The 22,118-nt window shown below is 41.9% G+C and overlaps 1 protein-coding gene across 1 annotated transcript; it reads right to left on the bottom strand.

Moving 5' to 3' along the window:
• Positions 1-975: 975 nt before the first annotated feature.
• Positions 976-7,050, bottom strand: LOC308297494 (homeobox protein Hox-D4b-like; the record flags this gene model as incomplete). Its single annotated transcript, XM_080740899.1, has 2 exons — positions 6,447-7,050; positions 976-1,253 (listed from the first exon to the last, which is right to left on the bottom strand). The coding sequence occupies exons 1-2, from the start codon at positions 7,009-7,011 to the stop codon at positions 976-978; spliced, it is 843 nt and encodes a 280-aa protein (XP_080597025.1). The 5' UTR covers positions 7,012-7,050.
• Between the last annotated feature and the right edge of the window lie 15,068 nt (positions 7,051-22,118).

Below are 22,118 nucleotides of genomic sequence, written 5' to 3'. Positions count from 1 at the left end.
GTCCTACTGGAAGCGTTATGTCTCCTTTCAATATTTTTGGGGCGTTATTTTGTCTTTCTCTGGTGTTGTTGGTGTTTCTTCCATGATATTTTCAAACGTTTTCTTAAACTATACACCCATAACAAGAATATGCCACTCAACTGACTCTGTCTGTGTGAGTGTGCTTCTGTTATGTTTCCAGTGGGACTACAGTTCAGTGCAGCAGTGGCTACTTCCAATACTCGCCGTTCGGGAGCTGTCGTTACTCTATATAGCATTCAGAGATTGTGGAATAGTTGTCTGGCTACGCAAGACTACAGTCAAAGTGACTACTGCCCAATCACGGAGCGTCTTTTCCGGGATGTGTGACGCACGCGGAAGCGTTGCAGATTTCCTCAGTTCTGCGATGCATATGCCCCAGAGCCGATGGAGGCGTCTACCTTTCTATGTCTATGGTATTTCTCCCTCAATACACTGCATACCAGCACAAAAGCGTATACAAGCTCACAATGTATTGAGCTTTCTATTGTGTGTATTAGAATGGTGGAACACATTGCGACAGGGATACAACATTTGGCAGAACTATTGACCCATATGCACTTGCATTATATTGGCAACACATACCGATGGGGATAAGTGTCTGCCACTTTTTAAACCAGTGGTTCCCAAACTTTTTAGCCCGTCACCCAAAAGAGAGACGTTTGGCGAGGTCCAAACCAGTGAAAACAGCAGATCTACAAGTGCCTTTGTAGATCGCCTATTTTCACTACTTCTTAAACAATCGTTTTCTAATTTATGGAATTTCAGATTTTCTTTTTATTTATTCATGAAAATTACTTTTAGCATTTCTTTCATTTAATCATTTGAAAATGTTTTGAAATAATAATAGCCTAATTAAAAACAAAATGGGTCCCGACCAAGTGTTTGGGAACCAGTGTTTTAAACTGTGGCCACTTGGCGTCATTATCATCGTGGTTGATGTTTTCTTTTCAGTTCTTATTTCTTGTTGTTGTTGTTGTTGTCTGTGGGTTTCTTGTTCTTGTTGCGTCCCTTGGTGTTGGGCAGCTTGTTGTCCTTCTTCCAGCGCATGCGGCGGTTCTGGAACCACACCTTGACCTGCCGCTCCGACAGGCACAGCACGTGCGCCACCTCCAGGCGGCGCCGGCGCGTCAGGTAGCGCGAGAAGTGGAACTCCTTCTCCAGCTCCAGCACCTGCTGCCGCGTGTAGGCCGTGCGCAGGCGCTTGGGCTCGGGGCCCACGTGGTTGGGGTTCACTGCAACACAACAACACATGAAGCAAACCGGTTATAGTCGGGGCGTTTCGGGCAGTGTGTTGTAGGGCAGGGTTCCTCAATAGGCGGCCCGCGGGCCATTTACTGTCTGGCCCCCACCAGCCCCAGTAATAATGGTGGTATAAGAGCAGCAACAACACTAGTATATTGTCATTGTCGCGTGGAAAACCCGTATCTCAAAATGCGTACGTTCTTTCGCAAAGTAAAGCTCTGCTTCATCAAACAAGGCCGTTGCACAAAAGTAGTGAAAACAGCTGATCTACAAGCACGGTGCGAGGCGTTGTGTGCTTGTAGATTCGCTGTTTTCACTAGTTTAAATCATTTTTAAAATGATAAATGCAAAACGAACGGTTTTGGACATACAAGATTTTCACCCGACAACGACGATATCCGAACTGTCACTGGACTGGAGTAGCGGGAACGCCGCCGCCTCCCGCAATGCTGTGGCCCTCGGCTTGGTACCCTAGACATAATTCGGCCCTTGGCAAAAACTAATTGGGGAACCCTGTTGTTAGGGCATTAACGAAAAAGTCGACAAGTCGACTCAGTCAACTTCACTACACAAGTCGACTCCCACCAGAGAAAGTCGAAAGTCGAAGTTGAAAAAAAAAAAATCTATTGTGAAAATAGCAGGTCTACATGCTCACAACGTTGTGAGCATGTAGATCGGATATTTTCACAATTTCTGCCTCTATATATTTGACAATTTGGCCAATGTTTAACTTGTCATTTTAGAGGTATTAAAAAGTCCTTAAATTGTCACTTTAGAAATGTGCAAATACCCTCTATACACTTCAACTTTATGTTGGTTTGTTTACAGTTGAGTGAGAAAACAATGTTTCACATTAAGTTAATCATCTGGGTGTCGTGTGTGATGTGATGACGTCATCAAACGATAAAGTCGACTTCACCTCAACTTTTTATTGAGTCGAGTCGACTTGCAAAAATCACAAGTCGTTAATGCCCTAGTATGTTGATGGAATCGTGCACTTTACGACAAAATCATGAAATTTGGCTATAGGGACATCGCAGATTTGTCTGGGGAAACTTGTGGGAGCCAATCAAAGTTGGCGTCTCATAGACTTTACTATACAGTAAAATAATACAGAAAGTTAATATGCTTTAAGTAGCACGTGAGGGGTCAAACTAGGTGTTTTTTTGTGATTCTAAATCCAATGCAAGCATTTGTTTTGCACGAAAAACATTCCCTGGGCTAAGGAATGGCCCCCATAAAACTATGGATTAGTGATGAGTCATCACTTTTCACAGTGTTGTGGGGGCCGTTTTCTGGAAAGGAATGTTTTTCGTGCAAAACAGATTCTTGCATTGGATTCAGAATCCCGAAAAAACCCTAGTTTGACATGTTACTTAAAGCATATTTAAAATATTATTTTACTCTATAAAGTCTATGAGACTTCAACTTTGATGGGCTCTTGCAAGTTTCTCCATAGCCAAAAATGTTCCATATGGCATGTTCTAACTGTATGCCAAATAATATGCTTTTATAGTAAAGTGCACAATTTTTGCCCGAAACACTCAGACTATTAGTTGCAGGACACAGGAGTCTCTTAGCAAGCATGCATGTACAACATTGAACATCTCTGAACGCAGAGCTCTTTAAACATCTAACTGTATTCCATTTGTTCCAATAAATGGTTAAATCTACTTTGATGTGAGTGTTCCTTACTAAACAACAATGATTGATAATGATGATGATACTACTACTACTACTAAGGGTAATAATAATAATAACAATATCTCAGAGTGTTTGTTCAGTAACAGGGTCTCCCCCATCACTCCAGCACTTTAATAAAGAGAAAATACATTTTGTGGGTTGCCAATTTCATCCAATCAAGAGACAAAACCCAATAAGCTTAGCTTTCCTTCCAATTAAAATTTGTCTCATTTTTTCTGCTTCCAATTTCTTTTCTTTTTTTCCCCTTTTTTTCTTCCTTTTTTTTTTTTTTTTTTTTTTTTTAATGTATTTGGCATGAGTTCTTTCTCCTGATTGGATACAATTGGTATCCCGAGTTCCAGACCTGAACATTTATTTTCTGTTTGGAGAGACTGGGAAACTCCTGTTACTGAACACAATAGCAGGGCTGTGCAACTTTAAAGTTATACCATGTAACTTTTTTTATAAAACAAATCTTAAAATTGTCCTAACTGTTAAATCGCTAAAGTTTTAGAACCCCCCAGCTTCTAAAGCCTTCTCTTTATATGTTTTCTATGATACCTACCGGGGACCGGTTTTCGCGGAAAAAATGCGTCATCACACTACCGGCCAATCACAGCGAGGGTTATACACTGCCGGACAATCACAGCGCATCTTGGAGTGGGGTCGCTAGGGCGGCCATATTTGTAGTCTCCCGTGTGTCTCTATACTCGGGTGCACGGTGAAGCATGGGTGAAGGAGTGTATCTCCGGAATGGCTGAACGCACAGCAACCAGGGACCCCTCAAAAGATAGATCTCGGCGAGGTGGAGGCAGACGCGGGGGTGTGAGAACCGAAAAACGGCCGAAAGACGCGGACGCGACCGAGGTTTGCTATAGAGCTACTGACCACAAGTTGAGCAACTTGCACAGTATAGCTTTAATGATGAGAGGGCCACCATATTTTTACATTAACTCCAGAGTGCCACAATGCATATACAGTCAAAAATAGCCGATCTACAAGCTCAAAACGTGTCGCAGTGTGACACGTTTTGAGCTTGTAGAGCTGCTATTTTTTGGAATAATCTGGAATAATTTTTGAGCATTTTTTGAATTGGAACAATGAAAAGTAACATTTTCAAATGCATTTATATGTTCGTATGTTAACTTTATGAGCTCAAATACAAATACATTGGATATAAAAAAGACTAGTGCTAAGCTACTAATATAGACCGAAGTAATTAAAGCGGGTCATGTTTGCATGGTTGGAATTGTAACAGCTGAAATCAATAATATATCAGTATTCCTGTAGTAACCAGCGGTCCGCATAAGTGAAGTTGGGGGCCGCATGTGGCCCCCGGGCCACCCGTTGTCCATGTATGCTCTAGCAATGATTACTATCGCAATATAACACATATTGAACAAACACTCTATAGCAATGATTATACTGTCACAATATAGAGCTATTTAACACTGTCACTGAACAAACACTCTATAGCAATGATTCCTGTCACAATATAGAGCTATTTAACACTGTTACTGAACAAACACTCTATAGCAATGATTCCTGTCACAATATAGAGCTATTTAACACTGTTACTGAACAAACACTCTATAGCAATGATTACTGTCACAATATAGAGCTATTTAACACTGTTACTGAACAAACACAATGATTACTATCACAATGTAGAGCCATAAATATCACTTATCCCATGTATATTAATATTATAATATATTAATATTAATATCAATATCAATAGTACCTCGCTTGTATTATAACTTAATTAGGCCTACTTGTAGGCTTTTATAACTTTTATTAACTTTCATAATAAATACAATTTGTACATACCGGTATAATAATTACTCGTAATAATAATAATAATAATAACAACAACAACAATAATGTTATTTGATCACTAGCATATTATATATATATATATTCACTCCACATCCACATCCCCCTGGAACCCTCTCAAGGACCCTAGGGGTCCTCAGAGCCCACTTAGAACCACTACCGTAGAGGTTGGGGACCGTAGGACATTTATTTTTATTTGTTGTATCGAAAAAGTATCGAACTGTGACACCAAAATATCGAACCGAACGGTAATATATATATATATATATATATTACACCAAGAAATTGAATGATTATAGCATTTAATATTAATCGTGTTTGTCTAAAGATCCAATAATAGATGATTTAAACTCTGCTTCAATAAATTGAGGATATCTGGAATCTCTTTGTTCTCTCTCTCTCCCCCCCTCTTTCTCTCTCTCTCTCTCTCTCTCTCTCTCTCTCTCTCTCTCTCTCTCTTTCTCTCTCTCTCTCTCACACACACACACACACACACACACACACACACACACACACACACACACACACACACACACACACACACACACACACAGAGAGAGAGCGAGAGAGAGAGAGAGAGAGAGAGAGAGAGAGAGAGAGAGAGAGAGAGAGAGAGAGAGAGAGAGAGAGAGAGAGTCATAAAACTTTATGGGGTGTGTATAATTCACACTCTGCTTTCGCTAAAGGTCGTAAATAACTCCCCAAGCTAGAAAACATCTTGTACACAAATGGACAAAGAGACAAACACGAGGGGAGGGGGGAGGGGGGGGGGGGGGTCGCAAATGACACAAAAAAACTGGGACCGTCCAGAATAAAGAAGAGGTGCGTTCGAAATGTCCTCCTTAATGTCCGTGGCCAGAGGATATTTGAATATGATTTAGGCCTAAATAAATATTATTTGTGTTTTATTCACTTCAACCCTATTAATAGCATAGGCCTATCGTCACTGTCGGAGTTTCAAATGTGTATGTTTTTTTTTCACAAAGTAAAGCCCTGCTTCATCATACAAGGCCGTTGCACAAAAGTAGTGAAAACAGCAGATCTACAAGCACACAACGCCTTGCGAGGCATTGGGAGGAACATTTAGCAGCACGGCATCGCAACGTGATGCATTGTTGTGTGGAGCCGTGTAGGCTATAATATTATCTGATGCTTTAGGTTTGTGTAGAATGAGGTTGTGTGGTGTGGAATGCAGAGGGCCAACTCGTCAGACTCAGGGATATTTCGTTTTCATCCTAATTATTTCCATTTATGGAACTACTCTTCTTCCCTTTCCCCCCCCTGAAAACTGAAAATATTGCAGGACATAAAAAATAAAATAAAATAAAATTTCAACCCACTTTTTTTAAACCTGCGTGTCGGGACAAAAACGCACAAATAATTCTGATGCGCACCGTGCACCTTGCACGCCTGATCCTGTTCAGATTCATTTATTTATTTATTTATGCATGTGTTTATTTTTTTGCGTTTGTTTATTTTGTGCGTTCAAAACAAAAACACTGGGTCAAATACTGACGAGGATACTATAACACCAGGACAATAGGCCTACGCTACTCTGGTGCATCAGTTTTGACCCAGTATTGACCCAAATATATATATTTTTTTTTTTTTTTTTTTTTTTTTTGCCCATCTCTGCCTGCAGTGTCTCTCTTTCCTAGCCTTACCATGCGCGATGTGCACTTTCTTCATCCACGGGTAGACCACGACGGGCGGCTTGTCTTTGTTGGCGTGATGGTGGTGATGATGATGATGATAGGCCGCCTTCCTCTGCACCTGGACGGGCTTGCAGGTCATCAGCCACCCGGCGGCCTCACCTCCACCTCCTCCACCTCCGCGCTCCTTGATCACCGCGGCGCCGGCCTCTCGGTATCCGGGGAAGGGCGCACCTTGGCCGGCTGATGGAGGATACTCGCCATCCTGCCGCCGCGGCGGCGGAGCCGCCACCACCGGAGCTGCTGATGCTGACGGCGGTTGTTGTTGTTGTTCTGGTTGTTGTTGTTGTTGACCCTGCGGAGGCGGTGGAAAGGCGGTTTGTTGTGTTGTTGTTGTGTACGCGGGGGGCGGAGGAGGGGGTGTCTGCTGCTGGAACCCCCCCACCCCGTAATTATTATTGCCACTGTCCTGAGGGTCGTAAGAATAGCCCCCCTGGTCGGCGAAATTACTGTAGTCCTCCTCGCAGGGTGGGAACTGCGGCTCCACATACTTGCAGCTCACCACGTACGACTCCATGATTGATTTATTGCGAGGCTGGAAGGGGAATACTAATTTTTCTTTCCTCTCTCCTCGACTCTCTCTCTCTCCTCTCCCCCCTCTGGCACCCGGCCACCCCCACCCCCCCACGGCTGTCAAATAGACGAACGGCCACGCGGAGTCACGTGAAGCCCGCAGCCCCGCGCCGGCCAATCGCGCGGGGGAGTCCGCGGATTGAGTTGTTTTACCGGAGAGGGGACGGTTTAATGGGATCATTTAGAGGGAGAAATGTTGATGGATTATTGTTGATTTATGATTCTATCTATCTAGCTATCTATCTATCTATCTATCTATCTATCTATCTATCTATCTGTCTGTCTGTCTGTCTGTCTGTCTGTCTGTCTGTCTGTCTGTCTGTCTGTCTGTCTGTCTGTCTGTCTCTATCTATCTATCTATCTATCTATCTATCTATTCAGGGTGTAATAACTTCAATATGAATGATAGCGTCAATACATTCATGGTTGACAATATGCATGGACGATATTGGTTAATGCATGGCGATACTACGATTCAATGATTTAAAATCGATATAGTTTAAGCAAATACATTAAATCTGTGTGAAATGTGTTGATAGTGCTGTTTTTTTTGTTTTTGTTTTTTCAAGGGAGAAATATATTATTATTAATAAGTGGACACAGTGATTCTCTGGCAAATACATGCTGTATTTCAACACATCAACAAACTGGCATCTTCACATGAACATAGAGATTAGATAGACCAACAGACTATGGAATGGAAAAGTAATTAGACCCCTCTTTTTACATTTTTCTCTTAAAATTGCTAAATACAAGGCACAAATAGGACTTACAATCGATTATTTGCATTGCAAACCGATTCAATGATGATCGTTTGCATTGTAAAACGATATATAATAAAAAGGATAAAACGATAAAATATTTGTGCTGTGTTCATAATTATAGATATGCCTATAGATCATTGAAAATTTTAATCAAATTGTCGATATTATATAGTTACACCTCGTCTGTCTGTCTGTCTGTCTGTCTGTCTGTCTGTCTGTCTGTCTGTCTGTCTGTCTGTCTCTCTCTCTGTCTCTCTGTCTATATCTATCTATATCTATAGATCTTTTATTTAAGTCTCTCCCCACACCCCACTCCTTCGTTCTTTTCTCTCCTGGATAGATGGATCGACAGACAGACAGACACATTATATAGATAGATAGATAGATGGATGGATGGACAGTAGGATTTATGGTTTCTAGGTGCCACACACAAACACACAGATGGCCCCGGAGGCTTGAGAAATTAATCCTTCCCATATTGAGGCCGGCAGGCCGCGGCGCACTGGGCCATAATTTGGCCTTGCGGAGGCTCTCAAAAGCCGGACAACAAAACGTTTTTTTTTTACGGGGGGGGTTCAGAAAGCCAGGGGAGTCAAAAGAATGGAAGAAAGGCGTTTCATGCAGACAGTGAGTAGTGGCTGTGGTGCATTGTGAGGCCCGGAGGTCACTGCGAGGTGTCCCCGCAAAACAATGGCACGCAGGGGTTAAAAATGAAGCCAAGAACATATGATTATAGGCGGCGTTGGTTTCTCAATGTCGAGTCCGCGGACCAATTCAGGTCTTATTATACGTCAATGGACCCTTTATGGGTCTGTGACACACGCACGCACGCACACACGCACACACACACACACACACACACACACACACACACACACACACACACACACACACACATATATATATATATATATATATATATATATATATATATATATAATAGTCTATTAAATACCCTTGAAATAGGCCTATTAATATAATATTAAGGCTAGAATGCGGTATAGGAAATAGAGTCCACGGTTGATTGAAAACATTAATCTAAACGCGGTGGGTTTGCAAATCAAACGAGACAGCAGAGATAAGACGATAGCCTATTAATATATTAGGAACCATCATCAAATGGAATCTAATCCAATCCCCCTGTTGACATGACAAATACATATTAGTAGCCTTAAGTTATTATGATAACATTAGAGGTTGAGCAATCTGATATAATACGCAAGCAGCGTGCGCGTGCGGTCTCTCTTTCTCACAGAGTAATAGCCTAGGCCATTTCACAGTTTGAAGTTTAACTGGATAATATATAGCAGCCTATATACAGAACGCACTATTTATTTATGTGGATAATGAAGTCTTTTGAGCAATTTTCACTACTTCTTAAACATTTTTTTAATGTATTCTAAGTTCTTAAATAATAATTGGCTAATTAAAAACAAAATGTAGTAAACACAATATTAAGGGACCCATAAAAATGTCCGCAAATGGGTCTCGATCCAGTGTTTGGGCAACAGTGGGAGCAAAATCCGGCGCAAATATAGCGGAGCGAGCGAGTAGGCTATCGGCTATTGTCGGTGAAGAGGTTTTGATGGAGGCTATAAATTCATTCATTCATTTGTCATTCTGCAAGTGTGCAATTGTAACAACATATTGTGCACTCTCAGTCTCGATTTCATGCGATGTTATAGGCTAGAAGTCAAGAGCACCCTTCTTTAAAAAAAATAATCACGCTGTTGGATCATGCTGTGGGTTCAGACAGGAATAGAAACATAAGTTTTTTTCAAAAAAACATTTGGAGGATTTGAAATATTCAAATAACTTGCACAAGTTTTCAAGATTTTTCAAAAATAGCAGATCTACAAGCTCGCAGCGCGGCACTATTTGTCAATGGTTCAAGCACCAAATAATTGAAGTGAATCCTTGTACCCAGGGCCCAGAATTTGGTTAGACACCCCTGGATCAGATTAAAGTGTTTATTGAGTTGCCCGGTCAACTAAAAGGCCTGGGTGGGTTCTAAAACCTTCAAGTCAACGCCCCGCCAAAGTAATGTATTTGACTGCAGAATTTGGTGACAGAGGGACCGCAAACAAGATTTGTGTTATTAAAAAATTCAAATAAATATTTAAAGATAAAATAATATACATACATTGTGGTTAAAAGTGGTTAAAGTGATTCATGCTCTATTCGGCTGGGGACCCCCTGGAGCCCCCACAAGGACCCCTGGGTGTCCCCGTACCCTACTTTGAGAACCAGCGTATTATTGGCTATTGTGGTGGACTATACCATACTACTGATATTGTGGTATATCTTTATGCAGTATCATAGCAATACTAGCAGACCTGGTGCCGGTATACCTCCCTGGGGGACACCAACAAAGTATAGACTTTTAAGAAGGGGACATAAAAGCATCAAATGTTATGTGCTTACAACATGGCTGCCCCTGCCCTTTTATCCGTCTGTAAAAAGTGTCCTCTCCAGACCATGAATGCAGTTTTTGCTATAGGTGAAAGAAATGCAATTGCCTTGTCCAAACTCTTATGTTGAAAGAACTGCCCTCTCTGTGTAGAAATCCATGCCGTTACGCCACATCTCCAGTAATGACTTTAGTTCAGTGTGGTATCAAGCACCGAAAATAGCCGACCTCCAAGCTCACGACTCGTGACATGTTGTGAGCTTGGAGGTCTTTCCACCAAAAGGCCCTTTTAGAAATATCAGCCCCTGCTTCTCTAACATTCTCTGCACGTCCCTGGGGAGAAGTGAGCATATACTCAGTCTCAGGTTGTATTCACTTAAGTATAACAATATACGGCAATTATGGAAATACTCTTACAAGTAAAAGGACCGGTTTACAAAATGTACAAAAAATACCAATGGCAAAAGAAAAAGGAACATTCCATTTCATAATTGCTTTGTCAAAATGTGTAAATATTTGGAAAATAGCAGATCTACAAGCTCACAGCGCCATGCATAATGACGCTTTTGTGCGCTTACAAATCGTTCTAAGTCAAGTGGATGTAAACAATGGTGAAAGATATAGTTATCTTTAGAGTTATCATGCCCAGTGGGCAGTGTTGGGGAAGTTACTTTGAAAGCAACTCACCATGGCAATAACTTGATCAAGTTAAAGTTATACCCCTGGAGAAATATAACTTATAAAGTTTCAAGTTACATAGAAAAAGTAACTTGAGTAACTTGAGTTACTTTTTTTTCCAGCGTTAAATTGAGAATGTACATTTGGTGTACAAAATATAATATCCTACAAAAAAAAGTCACATACCAGCAGAAATATGCCTCTCAACTGAGTTTTGTTTTATTTCAAAAAGGTTGACATTTTCTTTAGTAAACATCTGTGTTCCCAAAATAAAGTAAAAAATAAATAAATAAATAAGAGGACATTTGATTGTCAATCTTAACAAAACGTAAATGTAAAATTATAACTTCGCTTGTAACTTCTTGTAACTTGTAACTTGAGCCAAAAATGACCCAAAAAGTATCTCAGTTACTTGACGAGTTTCAGAAATATGAATGTAACTCAGTTACGAGCAAGTTACAGCAAAATGTAACTTAGTTACGTAACTCAGTTACATGTAACTTAAACTTCCCCAACACTGCCAGTGGGAATGGCACTTCAAGCTGTTAATTGTTTTGCGAGATAATAACGTAATTCTTAAATAGATATAGAATATAATAAAAATAAATACTATATTTGCCTTTGAGTAGAAGTATAGGCGGCTAAAGTATTGAACAATGGAAATAAGTCAAACAAAATGTGCCTAAAGTACAGTGGCCAACCTGAGTAAATGCACTTCATGGTTACTTTCCACCACTTGCTTCAGATGAATGGTTGGTTGTGATGGGAGCCCCACAGGGAAGCATGGGGGGTCAAAGATGTACGATCCAGCCTGATATGGAGAACTACTAGACGGCTACTGTTACTTACTGCACTGCCCCCCCCCCCCCCCCCCCCCCCAAACCTCCAGTGGTGGGGAAAGTACTCACATGTTTTACTCAAGTAAAAGTATCAATACTGCAATGTAGAAATACTCTGTTACAAGAAAATGTCCAGAATTAAAAATGTACTTGAGTAAAAGTACGATACTATTGGCATCAAAATGGACTTAAAGTACCAAAAGTAAAAGTACAAAAATAAATAGCAGCTCTACAAGCTCACAACGCGAGGCGATGCGGAGCGTTGTGAGCTTGTAGATCGGCTATTTAAAAAAAAAAAGCCTTGTCCAAACGAAAATAGCCGACCTCCAAGCTCACAACGCGTCGCAGCGCGACGCGTTGTGAGCTTGGAGCTCTGCTATTTTCAATATTTTCACCCTTTTAGAAATGTCAGCCCCTGCCTCTCTAACATTCTCTGCACATCCCTGCATGGAACTTTTTATTTATTTATTTCACAGTACGGTGTTCCTGCAAACATATTCCCCACGTATTGTACTTCTCCCGCTCCTTCGGTTGCGCTCGCGAAAAAAAACAATATCCACACAAAAACATGGATTCTGATAAAGTTACACCTTTTGAGAGCGAGTTAAGCGCTAGACCTGCACCGCGCATGACGCAACTTCCATTAAACTTAGCGCTTCCGCCAAATTCGAGCACTTGTGCGGGTCCCTGGGCGCGACCCATTGAAATTTATTGGCAAAAGCACTTTCAACTACTTTTGGTACTTTAAAGGAGTAGTTCACCCCCCAAATGACCTTTTTTCTATTAATTACTCACGCCATGGAGACTTGAGTTCAATAATATTTTGGGTTTTTTGTCGCATTCCAAAGTCAAAAAATGGATTATAGTAAACTTACCCTGACGGTTTCCCCATCCAGGGCCATGCATTTGGGTCCCCATCCGGAATCAATGGGGGTAAATTGGCATGAGTAATCAATAGGGAAAAAAAATCATTTTGAGGGTGAATTACTCCTTTAAGTACATTTTGATTTCAGTACTTTTGAACCTAGGGTTGACCTTTTGAATCCCGGACTTCTATACTTGTAACACGAGTATTATTTCTACATTGCAGTATTGATACTTTTACTTGAGTAACAAAAGGTGAGTAGACCCACTTCTTCCACCACTGGGGATGAATGGCTTCTGGCCGGCGGCCAGCCGGCTGCTCTCTGGCCTCGTTCATCACTGCTTTATCAGGGAGTTTGTTTGACAGCCAAGGATTTGGCAGAACACTGTAAAAGCTACAATTTCATGAGTCATTTGCCTACAACAGTCCATAACAAATACGCTCTTTAAGATCAATAAATGGGTAATAAATGGACCGTCTTGCCTCTGCAGAGAACACTTGTTTTCGTGTTTTCTTTTTCTTTTTTTACTTAAAGATATTTTGCACCCAGTAAGTAAGCATTTACTTAGGCTACTTGAGCATGGATGTGTTGTATCGTTTTGTTTTGTGTAGTTGTGTAGTTGTGTTTCCTGCATGTATGTTTGTGTTAAGGATGTATACTCAAAAATGAGATGTGTCATCTCCAGGAGTTTATCCTTCTAATAGACAGTATAATTTATAACTAGAAATACTGTTCCTACGAAACAGTGTGGGCTCGCTCGTGACTATATTCTGCAGCGTGCTAACTGTCATGTGAAGCTCAACCAATACTCCAGCTAACACCACTCCCAGATTTCTTTCCACCAATTGGGCCTCATTGGCTAACGGAACACGATATGCTGCGGAAATAATGACGAAACCATAGTGTTTTCGCCTTTGAACGGTCTGCGGCGGAACTCACTGTATAAATAATGAGGATAACATAGTGTTCTGGCCTTTTAGGCGAGCCCACAATAATAATTTCATTATAATTGACCAAAAATACATTATTATGAATAAACCACTTCAGCCCAAAATAGTGAAAATAGCAGACAAGCAGATATAAAAGCTTGTACCGTTGTTTCCTGTTGAGATTGGCACATTTCACCCAGGTTTTTTTCAACTCACTCACGTCACTTTGTCTGCTGACCTCACTAAAATAAACAGAAAATAAACAAAAATAATTTAAAAACTTTTGAGCGTCTGGCTTTGTGTGTCTGTATGAGTGTCTGTATGAGCACGGAACTCCATAGATGGACCTAACTGACGTCACGGACATGAGTAACCGTCTGTATGAGTGTCGGTCAGTGGCGTATCCAGGAATTATATTTAAAGTCTAAACATAATAGAAAGCAATTCTGTCCTCCACCAGTCGACCACGGCTCTGGCACTTAGGTGCGTCCAGGGCAGTGCTGTTGTTGTTTGACAGTCACGCTGTTTGGATCACTTCCCTGTCACTTCCCACAGCCACGCCTGATTTGGAATCGCACATGAGTTCTGGGCGGAGCCGTTTGTTTTCACGTCCGTCGGCAGGTTAGTTACTCACCAGCGTTAGTTTCAGTGAGGTTAGGTTTAGGGTTAGGGTTAGGCATACTTTTACTGAGGTTAGGGTTAGGGTTGGGGTGAGGTTTAGGCATAGTTTTACTGAGGTTAAGGTTAGGGTTAGAGTTAGGGTTAGGGTTAGGTTTAGGTGGTCGCAACCTTCGCGCGGTCCAAGCGAACAAAAAGGAGCGCTCCCTAGCTCCAGTTCAGCCAATCAAAAGCTTCCACGGGCGGGGTTTGCCCAGAGCCACACCTATATACGCACAGCAGTGCTGCTTTCATTGGGCACCCGAGGGTGCTGCAGAATAATTTCATGATATTTGGAATTCATCAATATCACATCAATATGTCTTCACTATGCTTAGTAAAACAGACCTGATTTCCACTGTACTTGATGAGTTCTTTTTAGCTAAGTTCTTTTTCCATACGGCCAACTCTTTCACCAAAAATAGCAGATCTACAAGCTCACAGACGCGTTGAACGCCAGAATAGGGATGCTGGGGTTCAAGTAAAACGTGGTTGAAGGTAAAATATAAATTTATTTTCAGTCAGTTCTGATGGTAACAGATATTTCTCTGGGACATAGCCTATCGTATCTCAGGTGGAAAGATGTGCATATTTACGTTGCGTAATATAATGTGAGATTCTAAGAATGAATAGTGTAATTCAGGGGTGCCGTGGATGAAAAAGTTTATTTACTGGGGTGCCCTGAGTCACAACAGTTTGAAAACCCCTGCTCTAGGGCAGTGGTTCTGAACCTTTTCAGGCCGCGACCCCAAAATAATCATATTTTAACTGGGGACCCCCCACCCTGACGAGCACTACATTTTGGCATTACATTTTGTATAACATGGTTCTATTGTGAAAATAGCAGACATGCTCACAACGCCATGTAGATCTGCTATTTTCACAATTTCAGCCTCTGCTATTTTGCCAATGGTTTAATTTGTCATTTTAGAGGTATTGAAAAGTCCTTAAATTGTCACTTTAGAAATGTGCAGATACCCTCTATGCACTTAAACGTTATGTTGGTTTGTTTACTGTTGAGTGAGAAAACAATGTTAAGTTAATCATCTGGGGACCCCCCAAAATAATAACGCACAGGTTGATAACCACTGCTCTAGGGTATTAGGCGAAATGCGCTGCGAGCGTGTACAACTGCTCTTTTTGAACAATTTTGAAAAAAAATCTTCAAAGAACCACTGATTCAAAAGGCGTTGGCAGAGTCGCCCTTGGGTCTCGATGGGTTAAAAAGGAAACTCTAACGTAGTGCTTTTGAATGCTTAATACTTGTCCACCACTGATTGCGACATTTGTTTAACACATGGTGAATGTCAAGCAACGCTCACTGCTGCCACGTCTAGCTGAATGAAACCTTGCACCTGGTACTGCTAGGACTGGGATCCAGGGACGTGCTGGCCATTGGGAAAAGCGGGACAACTCCCGAACGGCCAGTTCATTCCCGGCCGGTCCAGGCCGAGCCATTAGGAAAAAAATAAAAATAAAATGTCGGCCTTCGTTCCTTTTTTTTTTTTTTTTTTTCGCAAAGCAAAGCCCTGCTTCATCATACAAGGCCGTCGCACAAAAGTAGTGAAAACAGCAGATCTACAAGCACACAACGCCTCGCGGTGCGAGGCGTTGTGTGCTTGTAGATCGGCTGTTTTCACTAGTTTAAATAATTTTTTAAATGATAAAAACAAAACAAACGGTTTTGGACATACAATGTTTCCACCCGACAACGACAAAATATAACTCATGTAATTGGCCCACTGGCTTGTCACTTGTCATGATCTGAAATGGCAAATATTTGAGTAGCAGCAGCGCTATGGAGAGAGATCTCTCTCTATAGCGTGCAATGAGGGCCTCTACAACTCTTTTTCCCGGGCTGAATCAGGGGCCCAGCACGTCCCTGCTGAAGACGGAGGAACGGGATCCAACAGGAACCAGATGGAATGGGTTCCATCACATCCTATCGGATCCAGGATAGGGATGGGACGATACGAAAGTTTCAAATCACGATTATTGTGACAAAAGAAATCGCGATTTATGATATTATCATGATAATCAAAATCCATTATCCCGGGCGGAACATTTTCCAAAAAATAGTGAACTTGTAGATCGGCTTTTTTGGCAAAGAGATTTGATAGAGAGTTAAAAAAAGACTATGAAGTATGTATATTATAAGTCCTTTTACCAATTATAGCGGGTTTAAGTGGTATACCGGAAATAAAAGGTGAATTGATCCCAGTGCATGACGGAGGACGATATCACGATAAATTATATCTCCACGATACGATTATCGTGTGTGTTTTTTTATCACTATAAACGATAATATCGCGTATCGTCCCATCCCTAATCCAGGATCTGGAAGTCTCACGAGACGAAATTCTGCGGCGGGTGAACCGTTTTACGGGCAGAATGTCAACAACGGGCCTGGGCCACAGGGTAGTGGTCCAGGCACCCTAGGCTGGTAATCCAGCCCTTGCAGCGTCGCAGGTTCGAGTCCCGATCCTGACGACCTTTGCTGTGTGTCACTTATGGACACTTATTGTTAGTATCATTTTAAACTTGAAGCACAAAGTTATTTTCAGTCAGTTCTAACCAAAATGGCTATTATCTCAACGTTTTCCTCGCAACATAATCACTAAAATATCGTCACTGTCAAATGTGTACGTCTTTTGGTAAAGCAAAGCCCTGCTTCATCATACAAGACTGTCGCACAAAACTAGTGAAAACAGCCGATCTACAAGCACACAACGCCTCGCGATACGAGGCGTTGTGTGCTTGTAGATCTGCTGTTTTCAATAGTATGTTGATAAATACAAAACGAACGGTTTTGGACATACAAGGTTTCCACCGACAACGACGATATGCGATGAAAAGATTTGCCAGGGAGAACTTTTTTTTTACAGCTATAGCAGTGATTCCCCAGGACCCCCAGTTTGGTTACGGACCACATTTAATGGTATTTCCATCTCTTGGACCCCAATTTATATTGTAAAATCAATGTTAGTGTAACTCAGAGACTGTACAAATGGAACCAAATGGCCCAGTTAGGGTCCATTTGGTTCCATTTGTACACTCTGAGTTACAGACCCATAAGGGTCCATTTGATTCCTAACTATCATCACTGGTGGATGGATTTGACCCGCCACACAGCTCTCCTATATGAGACCCAGACTGAGTAGAAAAGACATTGTGCTATTTTATCATGAACATTAGTGAGGACCTATTATATGAAGACAGGTTGAAAAGTGGTGAAGTCCTCCTTTAAGTTTAGTGTGGAAAGTAATAGCCGTCTGCTATTCTCAATATTCTTTACGAAAAGGCCCTTTCACAAATGTCAGCCCCTGCCTCTCTAACATTCTCTGCACGTCCCTTCCCACACACTCAGTCAAGCATTGGAGCACTGAGGCACCGCTCAAAACCAGGCATTGTTATCATCATTACTCCATTCCGTTCCATAGCGTTCGGTTCCGGGTTCGGGCTTTGACAGATGACTAGTCACCACCCATAGACTCCCTTAGAACCCAATCTGTGACTGAGGTTACAGCTCCACACACATTCGGTTCTACAGGGTAGATATAGGTGATTAGAAGGGCCCATGGTTCCACAGGGTACTGCAATGATGTACCGTATAGGTGAGGTTCAAGGGTTCAAGGTTCAAGGTTGTACTTTATTGTTACCTCTTTTGTACAGGTACATACCGGTAAGAGTAAAACATGTTTTTGTTTGGCATCCTTCAGACAATGCTGTGGTATATATAATAACAGCAAACAACATCTAAAAAATTATAATAATCTAAAAGGGTAATAAAAATAACCAGTAAAGGTGGTTGCACACTGCACTGCGTGTTTTCGTTGCGCTTTGGAAATCCGAAAGCCGTAGGCCAGGGAGAGAGAGAGGAAAGAGAGAGAGAGCAAGGGACTCAGTGCGACAGCTGCGAAAATCGGGAAAAATCAACCCTGGTCCGAAAATAAATACGAAACGGGCGGCAGAACATGCAGATATGCCCTTAATATTGATGACATCGGGACAGGGATCTCCATATATGGGCATAAAACGGACAAGGACGTAATTAATTTGCATGTGTGATCTGGGAATGCCCTTATATGGGCATGTCAGAACATGCCCATATATGAGCATTCCCAGATATGCCCTTAACATTGATGACATCGGGACAGGGATCTCCATATATGGGCATAGAACGGACAAGGACGTAATAAATTTGCAAGTGTGATCTGGGAATGCCCATATGGGCATGTTCTGACGTCACATTGTCGACTATACAGTATATGGGCATAAAAGGGACATGAAGCCAGAGCGTGCATGATGTCAGAGCAGCAAACCCATTCTGCTAAGAGTGGTTCCGCTGACATCACAGTGACATCAGAGCATGATGTCAGAGTGATGTCACAGTGACAAAGGAACCAATAGACTGTGAAAATGCGTACTGACTGACTGAAGGAAGGACTGACACAGACGCGGAGACAAGGTGCGACATTTCTCATGGTATACTGTGACCTTCGGTTGCAGCCTAATGCAGCCTGCCACGTTTTTACCCTGTTGTAAACTGCGACTACCAGCCACAAAACAAACTGCAAAATCACCCTGTATTATGCTTTCATTTAACTCCAGGAGTGCCACGTTTGACCCAAAATGGACCCTCAAGGGTCTCTGGACGGGGGTGTCGCACCAAACTCTGGGCCCTGGCTGCTTTAACTATTGAAAAACAGCAGATATACAAGCTCACAGCGCGGCACCGAGTGCCGCGCTGCGAGCTTGTAGATCTGCTATTTTTGAAAGACCGTGAACATTTCTTTGAATGTTTCAAATCCTTCTAATGTTTTTTGAAAAAAACAATTTTTCTATGTCAGTGGTGCTCAAACCTTTTCATATGAATGACCCCCAAAATGATAGGTATTTGGCCACGGACCCCCATCTCAAAATATTTCGTTCCAGGGACCCCCCAGAATCAAAATTTGAGTTTCAAACGTTCGCTTAAAAAAAATATACCCGGTATATTCAAAGATTTGCACACATATTCACGACTTTTCAAAAATAGTAGATCTACAAGCTTGACCCAAAATGGACCCTCAAGGGTCTCTGGACCCCCGAGGGCCCATTTGACAGTGCAGAACAACGAAGGCCCTAAAAGCAGTGCTGGAGACCATGTTTGGAGCGCAAGTCGTTGGAGAGGTTTGGAGCCTATAAGTGTTTGTGGAAGTCAAATGGAGGGTGAAATGACTTTGGTTGAACAGTGCGGGGAAACATTCATGAACCAGGAGCTATTTTTCTAAAAGATTGTTACTTTTGGCCTTTGCTTGTTAAACCAATTTAGGCCTAGGATTATTGAATGCTTTAACTATTGAAAAATGGCAGATATACAAGTTCACGCGGGCTTGTAGATCTGCTATTTTTGAAAAAATCTTGAAAATGTGTGCACATTTTTTGAATATATGTATTTTTAAAGCAAACGTTTGAAACTAAAATTTCGCTTCTGGGGGGTCCCTGGAACTAAATATTTTGAGATGGGGGTCCGTGGCCAAATACATATCATGTTGGGGGTCCTTCACATGAAAAGGTTTGAGAAGCACTGACATAGAAACATAGGTTTTTCAAAAAACCTTCAGAAGGATTCAAAAGACACTTATAGAATCAGGTCAAAATTCAAATTTTCCCCAGCGCGGCACTGGGTGCCGTGCTGTGAGCTTGTAAATCTGCTATTTCTCAATAGTTAAACATGATTCCCTTCAGTTGAACGAGGTCAATGTGGGATGTTGGCTACAAATCTGAACCTTTCGACAGGACTTTAACACCAGCCTCGCAGTAGAAATTCCCAAAGTGCTATTTCAAAGCGGTGGTTGGTTCAGCGACCACTTCTCAAAGTGGGGTCCGGGGACCCCGGGGGTCCTTGAAGGGAGTTCCAAGGGGGTCCCCATAGGCTGACCACTCTATCCTAAACCCCCCCCCTCCAATAGAGGGTATGTGCGTGACATCATCTTCATACCCGGAAGTTGTGCAGGAGTGGCAAAAAACTAATTTCTGGCCTCGACAGCCCATACCTCCAAACAGAAAAGTCCTATCTGATTGTGCTAAACAACGTTAAACAACGTTAAACTCACTTTGCAACTCACTTTGCCACTCGATTTGCCACTCGATTTTCCATTCACTTTAGGGATGCGCATACCCTCTATACCAAATCCCTTCGCTGAGAAAGTCCCTGATAAATCAGGTACTGTATATCCTTGCCAGAATAGGGAAGCTATTCATGCAGTTCACATTAACATGGATTTGAATGTTGCACCTCAAGTATTTTATTTTTTTTTTAAACGGAAAAAAGGACGCAATGTCTCCCCTCCACCCAGCTTTTGGATTGACTGGCTGCTTAATCATGTGTGGGGCTCTGGTGGTCTGGTCTCCTTAATGGTTCCACACAGGGAAACCCCTCGGTCTAAACTAAACCCCTATACGGGTCTGTTTGGTCCCATTTTGCAGGGTTGAGGTTTTTGCCGGTGTGGCGGGTCTGGTTTCTTGGTGGGGTCCCTGCCTGCCTGCATACCGAGGGGTCCCGTAATGGACCCTGTGCCCTCTGGGCTGGGAGAGGGAAGACTCATTTAGTCTGGAGTCTGAACAAACCTCCCTTGCTACTTTAAACAGGGGTGTCGCACCAAACTCTGGACCCTGGCCCTGGGTGCTTTAACTATTGAAAAATAGCAGATATACAAGCTCACAGCGCGGCACCGAGTGCCGCGCTGCGAGCTCGTAGATCTGCTATTTTTGAAAAATCGTGAAAATGTCTTTGAATGTTTCAAATCCTTTTTGAAAAACCTATGTTTCTATGTCAGTGTGGTGCTCAAACCTTTTCATTCTGAAGGACGCCCAAAAATGATATGTATTTGGCCATCTCAGAAGCAAAATTTGAGTTACAAATGTTCGCTTAAAAAATATATATATTCAAAGATTTGCACACATTTTCACAACTTTTCAAAAAATAGCAGATCTACAAGCTTGCAGTGTGGCACTCGGTGCTGTGTTGTGAGCTTGTAGATCTGCTATTTTTCAAAGCTAAAGTATAAAATAATTATAGGCCCCTCCACATTGGGCCCTAACTCAATCCCACTCCCCCCCCCACCCCTTGTGACGCCCCTGACTTTAAATGTAACCAAATGGACCCGTAGTGCCTGATTTATATACACTCAGTGGTGGAAAGTAATTGATTATATACATTTGACTCAGGTGTACTGTATACAGTACTTAAGAACACTTTTGATTATACATTTAGACTTCTACTTTAGGAGTTAGCCTACTTTGTAAATCTAGATGACGATTACAAAACATACATGAACCAGCTATAAGCTATAGCCCTGTTTTTATTTGAAGATTTGGCTGGTCTAGATCTTCTTGTAGATCTGATAGCTGTGGTTCTCACTTCTCAACCTTTCCAGGCCGCGACCCCCCATAATAATTGAACTGGGGACCCCCCCATGTTTGCCTCTCTTTCTCATAGTATTTGATGATTTGGCCGGTGCCTGAACAATTTTTATAGACTAGTTTGTTGATTACTTGATGTAGCAATGGTCTCTTTTATTTGGTCTGTGAGCTCCAAATGGATAAAATGAACAGGGTTGGTTTTGATCTTTCCTAATCTAAATCTGCCTGGAAGACAATGCTTTCCATTCATATATCAAATCTTCAACAGGCTTTTACATTCAATCTTTTACTGTAAAAAAAGGGGGAACACACACACACACACACACACACACACACACACACACACACACACACACACACACACACACACACACACACACACACACACACACACACACACACACACACACACATATATCGTCACTGTCAGGCAGAAACCTTGTATCTCCAAGTTTCAAATGTATGTGATGTATGTACTAAGTAAAGCCCTGAGGCACAAAA

The sequence above is a fragment of the Nannobrachium achirus genome, assembly GCF_963921795.1.
Source record: "Nannobrachium achirus genome assembly, chromosome: 13".
Lineage (NCBI taxonomy): Eukaryota > Metazoa > Chordata > Actinopteri > Myctophiformes > Myctophidae > Nannobrachium > Nannobrachium achirus.
The sequence above is the reverse complement of the archived record's forward strand: the minus strand, read 5'-3'. Positions and strand labels throughout refer to the sequence as shown.